A 7,958-nucleotide genomic window follows, 5' to 3' on the forward strand; every position below is an offset into this window, starting at 1 on the left:
TACTTCGTTTCTAAACTACAGGACAAATTCAGCTCCAATTCCAGCATTAGAGTTCCTTTTTTCTCCCACTCTACAACATAAAAACCATGGTCTATCCATTTAATATGCTTTGGATGTCTAACCATCAACTCAAGCTTCCCTGATTGCTATGGAGACCATCACCACATATTTCTGACATCAATGCCCACAACCCAGACGTGGCATTCGACTAGGGGCTTGCTTCAAGTTCTCCTATCCAACTAAATGTCTTGAATAGTCTTTTCATACAATACCTCCAAGACAGCCTTTTCCTCCCATGCTCATGGCTAAAATTCAGGTCTAGCTTCTCATCACTCCACATCTCAGTGCAATGTATCCTCTCTTCTCCTCTTGCCCAGCCTTACCACACCTAGCCTTGTCACACTAAAAGATTTCCAGGATGTTGCTGAATTTTCCTAATTTGTTGCCTTCAGCATCACTCTGTTCATCTGTTTACATGCAAAGTGAGCAGCCTTCCCTTGTCTTGCCTGTATCAGCCTTCACTAGACACCTTTTCAGTTTTAAAGGAGGCAATCATAGAATCATAAGGTTGGAAAAGATCTCTAAGATCAAGTCCAATCATCAACCCAACACCACCACGCCCACTAAACCATGTCTAGAAGCACTACATCAACACGCTTTTTGAACACCTCCATGGTTGGAGACTCCACCACTTCCCCGGGCAGCCTGGTCCAATACTTGACCACTCTTTCAGTAAAGAATTTTTTCCTAATGTCCAATCTAAACCTCCCCTGGTGCAACTTGAAGCCATTTCCTCTCATCCTATTGCTATTACTTGGGAGAAGAGATCAACCCCCACCTCACTACAACCTCCTTTCAGGTAGTTGTAGAGAGTTATAAGGTCTCCCCCCTCAGTCTCCTCTTCTTCAGACTACCCTCAGCTACTTTTCATAAGACCTGTTCTCCAGGCCCTTCACCACTTTTGCTGCCCTTCTCTGGACACACTCCAGCACCTCAGAGTCTTTCTTGTAGTGAGGGGCCCAAAACCGCACACAGTATTCAAGGTTCGGCCTCACCAGTGCCGAGTACAGGGACATGATCACCTCCCTACTCCTGCTGGCCACATTGTTTCTGATACAGGCCAGGATGCTGTTGGCCTTCTTGGCCACCTGGGCACATGGCCAGCTCATGATTTCATGACAATCATGACTTGTCTCCTGCAACAACTGCACACAGCAGTAAATTTCAATGCTAAGTCAACAAAGCCACATCACAACCCTTCTCCCTTAAACCCTTTTGTTGCAAGGCCCCCACCACTTCAGGATGACTAAGCTGCTGATGTGCTGAAGTTCATTAACTATTATGCTGAAAAACATTTTATCATTTTCCCCACACTTCAAACTCCAAGTTTGTGCATTGTGCACTTATCAATGTGCATTGACCTCCATCTTCTCTTGAATTTGGATTTAAGTTCTTGGGACAGGGAATGTCTCTTCTTTCTTTTTGTACGTTAGCTCATTTGCTGACACCCCACGCCATGGCTGAAGCTTTTAGGCATCATGAAAATAACAGTAGTAATAGTAACAATAACAATAATAATAATAATAATAATGAACAACAAGCTAAATACTCCATTAGAGGCAATGGTGGGAAAAAGGAAAAAAAAATGAAACAAAAAAAAAATATGTTACTTTCAGAATCCTTCACCACACGCAACTACCACACCAACATTATTCTCCTTAAGCTTTGATAGCTACCAGCTTGGATGAATACCACTTGAAGTCTTTGTTCAGCAGAGACAGGCTTCATTAAAACTACAAGAAATTCAGCTTCCTTCAGTACTTCCAAACGTTCCAATGCACCATAACATCTTGAGGTATTATGCTTAAACATAACTACTAACAGCAGCAACCACTATAAATAAATTTCAGGGAAACATAATGGCCCTGGTAATACTGCAGTAATGTTTTTCTAGATTAGGGCTTAACAAAAATTACCTTTCTTGTTTTGCCACCATTGTCAATTAGGCATATGACTATTTCACTTCCATTTCCACATGCTAAGAAGCCAAGATGATTAAAACCCTGACAGAACTCGAAACTTAACACCCTAGACCCCTATGAGACCATTCTTCTGTTCCCCATTGTTTCCTGACTTTACAAGTTCAAAAAACCCTCAAAACTCAAAACAAACAAACAAACAAAACAACCCCAAGTCTGACATGTCTAGTTAAACATTTATAATTGACCTGACATTTTACGGATGAACGCACACAGGTTACGGACTGAAGGTTATCTTGCAGTTAAAAGATGAACAATCATGCTCTTGTAGTAGGTGCATACAAGATTTCACCTTGCATAAAGAAATTGAACTTTGGATTGTACCAAGATATTTATGATTTTTTTTTCTTCCAGTTATATTTCAGAAAACATGCTCATTGTAAAAATACATTTCTACAAATGTTGGAATAAAAAAAAATTTGAAACGTCCTGTGAAAGACAAACACATCCAGTAAAGATGTGTAAGTATATTTGAAAATGCTTGTTAATATCTGATTTGGTTGATTAATATTTGATCAATAATAGCTGACCAGAAAAAGGGACTGCAAAAGGGATGCTATAATACTTTTGTTGACAATACAAAACTGGAAAGAGAATTTCAGGCTGGAGGATTTCAGTGTGCGTCACTAGGCTTGGTAATTAAACTCTGTGTGTATGTTGGTATGATTAAAGGAAGCAAAATTTCATTACTGCAAAAGATTGACATCAAGGAAAAAACTATACCCGAACTTTTTACTTAAGTAGAAGAATCCTCCTAAGATTTCACACCTTTAAGATAACCGTGATGAAACATGAACAACTGTGTAAAGAGAAAGCAGCTCAGCCTTCACAGGCAATGGGAATTCCCATATTTCCATATTGATAACCCACAGGTTATTAGAGAAAGCTGTGCCAGAGAAAAATGCCAGGCACATACATGCATGCGAGCAATAAGAAGGGACATTTCAGAGCACACTCTCTTGGTTCTACAACCACCATCACTCCAACTAACTCTTTTCCCTAACCTGTGACTTCTGCACAATAAATCTCACTCGTCACCACACCCCAACACCATACACTGCATACCCCACTTCTTAGTGGGGCTCCGTCTGAACTCCTCATCCATGCTTCCAGCACGGTCTGACATTTGGCAGCCTCCTGCTCTAGCAAGAGCCCTCCTGGGAGGAAGAGCAGCCCCTAGAGCAAGTATTGTCTGTCCACCACCATGAGCAAAGAGGAGAACTGCCCACTGAAGGGGGCAAAGAGAAGGATGCTGGGAAATGTTGGTAAAAAGGGGAGAGGGGAAGAAGGCTAGGGTGCTGAGGAATTACCAGACGGAGGGACAGTGGGATAACAACAACGCTCTGAAGCAATGGTCAAACGCACAGCTCACGGTTGCTGTTCACAGCATCGCACAGGGTGGCAAGTCAGTCAGAGCAGCGGCCGGCTACCACAGGACATTATACCCATGACCGCTCTGAAGATCAAGTATCAGCAACAGGTGGGAACCAGTCTGTGCCAAATCACCACTGTAAGCACTTACTTGTGCCAGCTTTTAATAAGCATGAACTTCGCATCTTACGAAAAATAAAAAAAAAAAAAGATGATGCTCCAAGAGAGATGCGAAGCCCCCAAATTAACAACTCGATAATGCCAGACATCAGAACCTGCACAGCTGCAAGTCACATAAAAACCAACCATGAACCCCAATGAAAAATAAAGAGCACTACAACACCACCCCAAGAGAAGCCCACAGGAGCACGGAACTCACCTCCTGACCAGACTTTGCAGAGTTTTCTGAATGGAGAGATTCGATTTCCCCTTCAATCATTGCAGCTTCTAGGCATTCATGCAGATCTTTAAAGCCATTAACCTGGAGTGGATACTGGCCAAACATTTCTGTGTTTTCAAACTTTTTACCTTCACGTAAGAAATTAAACAGTTAAAACTTTTAGGAACAAACATTTACCCTTAAAAAACCCTAATAAACCTAGGTCACCCGACCTAGTCTGCTGAACAATACCCACATTTTCTTATTGAGCGATTCAATTATGTGCATGAAAAAAAGTGACTTGAAAAAGTCACTTGACTGTAGTACTGAAAATTACTGTATTTTCCTCTTCAGTCAATTTTTTTTATATAGTTTTTCCATCTATTGGTGATAAGCAAAACTCAAAATTACTTGGCACAGCAGATGTATGGGAAGTTTTACACACATAAATCAAAGTCCTCCTCCTGCAAACAGCAGCTCTATTGTATCAGTGAGGTCAGTGGAATTGCTGGTATGAAAAAACCCTTTGTATAAGTACATTTTGCAACAAGAAACCACAAAAGAGAACATTCATGGTTTCTGTCCTGAAAACAAGATCATAATTTGGTAACAGTGTATAAAGATGTAAGCTCAAACATGAGGAGAAATAGGGGTGACAAGTAATTTCAATTTATAACTTCAATTTATTTAATCCTAAAGTTGTCTTATATCCACCAGTTTCTTTTCACTGGTTCGGTTTTCACATATCTTCTCAGTTAAGATGAGAATGTAGGGGATGAAAGTGGGCAAACACAAAGGAGCAAGAATGCTAGCTAGTAGGAAGACATCTGCAGAATGGTTTTGAAATCTGACAACAAATCATTAGATACACTGTTCCAGGCTGGGGAACAACCTGGAAGCCACTTTAAAGACTATAGATGCTTCATTCAAATGCATCTCAGGAGTCATTCACTCTCGGGATGGGAGGACACCATCACAAACATTAAAAATACTTCCACAACTGCTGGCCGCCTGGATATACAGAGCACTGCAGATCTACTCATTATATGCAGATAATATAAAGGGAAGCTTGTTGTACAGTCTCTTCCTCCTCAGTACTCTCACTGACACTGCCCTTGAGCAGGCTTCCACTGACTTGTTTTCAATGAACTGTACTTTTAAGAGGGCAACTTATCCCTACCAGAAATTGCACAGAAGAAAATGCAATAATTGAGATTTTAAATTGCATTAAATGAAGCAGAGAAAGTGCAAGCTCGATGAAATATAGTAACTTGCCTTTGTATACCGTTAGTAAGTGGCAAAAGTGCCCTGATAATAATTTCTTGCAAGCGCTTTTGCTCAGCATCTCGCCCTAACTTCTACTGCACTTAAGTATATGCACTCAGCTCCTGAAAGTTATCAAAAGAGTCTTTCTGGACCACTGCAGCTCACTACATTTACCTCCAGTCTCATATTCTCAGGACAAACTTTTCGTCACAGACCGAACGCATATTCTCCAAGTATATTTCTGCAGAGGCAGCTAAAATGCTACAGCTGCATCATTCACCTGTGTATGTAGACAAGCACCGAACAGACACAAGCACAGAAGTCCAAGTAAATTCAGATGCATACCTTCAAGTACACCCACTGCTAGAAATCGTCCATAGAACAACTCCACCATTGGGTTCTTTGGTTTCTCTCCATCCCTGAAAACAGAAAGCATGTTACTGCAAAAATCAAACACAAAGCTACGAACTTTTATAAAACTATGAGCAGAATATTCTGAATTCATTATGGAAATACTGCCTATTTTACTCAGTTACTGTTCACTTAGTTTTTTACTTTCCTCTGATGGCAATAACAATGATTCATATATTTGCAGTAATAAGTATATTCCGAAAATTAAGTTTCAGAAGTGCTTCATTCTAGGAAAATTTATGTAAATCAGATTCAATTCGTGAGTGGTTAAATTGTACAAAACCCTTGTAAGAACTATTTCCTGCAACACTCCAGAAACAATTATGTATTCAAAAGACAGTTTACAGATATTCACTTATACAAATGATGAGTATTTAATTCTAAGGAGAGAAACAGGAACAAGGTTTTGAAGTATTTAAACCACAGGATTGAAAAGTAAATCTGGATTCAAATGAAAAAAAGCCTAATCAATTATATACAAAACACATCTCTACTCTGTATACACTTTGGACTTCATTCAGCAAGATTTCTAACATGAAATAAGGTGAAAAAAGACAATTCATGGAAAATCGCAGGTATCAGCACATATGGAAAACCACACTTGAACTAAAACAAACTACAGAGTTGGATCTTTTTCAGCCATACAGTGAGAAGTGTGTGGTTGTTTGGTTTGCTTCTTCTCATCAAAATGTCCCATATACAGAGCTAGAAAAAAGTCCTACCTCTCTTCTTCAGCTTTAACTTGGAAGGCATCTTCTAGCCAATCTAGTAATTTGTGTGTAAATTCACTTACATCTTGCTGTTGAAAAATACAGAATGATCAGTACATGTTCTCATATGTAACAGAACACAGTGAAGTGTCACCTTACAAGATCAGTACAGCAGTGCTCTCCTCCACAAAAGCTCCAAAACCAACTATGTCTGAGACTATGCCATGATTGGTTTTTTTGTGGGTGGCTCTTAGATCACACTAAGGCTCTGGTGTTCCTCAGCCATTACACTGTCCTGTGATCCTGTTACTTGGGCTCAGCTTTCATACCATGCTAGTCCAAAGGCATCTTACGAATCCCATTGTCCAAAACCTTTGGTATCTAATAAGTGATGACTAATATTACTTTCATCGAGCACTAAATTCAGCATGCTGTTGTAACTGAACACCTTAGCCACATCACCACCTCATGTGGGAAAAATAAAGCATCTTGCAGAAAAGCAAAATATACCCACTATGATTTAGGCAAGAATCCTCAATATAAATATTAGGACCCTCTAAATCAAACACAGACAAATAGTACACTAGGATTGTACCAGCCCTGTATGTACTGTGAGATCAGAAGAATAAAGCTCTTTCTAAAACCACAGACTTAGAAGCTAAACTAAACCCTAAAAGCAAGAATATGGAACACATTAGTTAGTTTCTAAAATAATAGGAAGAAAGTGTACTGAATAAAACAGTCATGCTGACTGGAATATTTTTATTATTATTTTATTTTTTTAATAAAAGTGCCTAGAGATCACATCGTATTAGAGAAAAAGCTCAAAGACTGTGATAATTAGTTCTTTTCTGTGAACATTTTGAATTTTTGTTGTCCATTTTAAGTATCTCCTATTACCAGATGACCATGTAAAAACAGGCATAAGCTTGAATGAAAATACATGGAAATTACCTGTTGAGAATCATTCGATTTAAACGCATCTTTAAGGATTTCAACTGCTCTTGATGGATCAACATATTTCCTCTTTGAACCAACTAGAAGTGCAAACAGGTACCTCAATTCACGCATGAAAGGCAGATTCCTATGTTCCTGTATTTGAAGAAGAATTAAAAATATTTAACAGAGAGGTAACAAAAATCTACTTCACAGAAATGTTACCCAATGAACTAAGCATATATCCAGCCAATCGCCATCATAATATACAAGCTTACTTTTAGTACTACCAAGGCAGTGTTGCATGCACTTTACCTGTCAGTTTTACAAAATAATGTAGCTCTCTGGGAAGAAAATTGTGTTTCAGAAACTAAAATCTCCCTGAAACCACATCTGGATGTGGCTGTTTGATTTGAAATGGGCCTGAATGGGCAAGTGGAGAAGCTGAGTTGCATTTAAGACAAAACTGTTGTTCCCAAGACTTACAAAGCCTTAAGTAATACGCTGCAACAATATGCATTTTATTGAAATTAATATTCCTCTATACCTTTAGCAGAATTTCTTGTAAGCCTACATGCTGCCCAGTACCTTTTTAAGATCATTTTTTACTGAAGACTAAAGTTAGAAGGCGTACACACATCATTCTTATTTCTTCACTGTGAGGGTGGTGAGACACTGGAAGAGGTTGCCCAGAGAAGCTGTGGCTGCCCCCTCCCTGGCAGTGTCCCAGGCCAGGCTGGATGGGGCTTTGAGCAACCTGGTCTGGTGGAAGGTGTCCCTGCCCATGGCAGGGGGGTTGGAACTAGATGGTCTTTAAGGTCCCTTCCAACCCAAACCATTCTATGA

General features: G+C 39.6%; 1 protein-coding gene across 4 annotated transcripts in view; it reads right to left on the reverse strand.

Annotated features, from left to right (window-relative positions):
- The window catches only part of USP25 (ubiquitin specific peptidase 25), a 37,817-nt gene extending 30,555 nt beyond the window's left edge, over positions 1-7,262 (reverse strand). For all 4 annotated transcript variants that reach the window (XM_086462842.1, XM_086462834.1, XM_086462826.1 and 1 more), the window contains exons 1-4: positions 7,131-7,262; positions 6,189-6,265; positions 5,401-5,474; positions 3,790-3,938 (exon numbers count right to left, since the gene is read on the reverse strand). In XM_086462842.1, coding sequence (XP_086318968.1) covers positions 3,790-3,938; positions 5,401-5,474; positions 6,189-6,265; positions 7,131-7,247 — 417 coding nt within the window. In that variant the 5' untranslated portion in view covers positions 7,248-7,262. The remainder of the gene's footprint in view (positions 1-3,789; positions 3,939-5,400; positions 5,475-6,188; positions 6,266-7,130) is intronic.
- Between the last annotated feature and the right edge of the window lie 696 nt (positions 7,263-7,958).

Source organism: Leptosomus discolor, chromosome 1 (assembly GCF_034619465.1).
Source record: "Leptosomus discolor isolate bLepDis1 chromosome 1, bLepDis1.hap2, whole genome shotgun sequence".
NCBI classification, from domain to species: domain Eukaryota; kingdom Metazoa; phylum Chordata; class Aves; order Leptosomiformes; family Leptosomidae; genus Leptosomus; species Leptosomus discolor.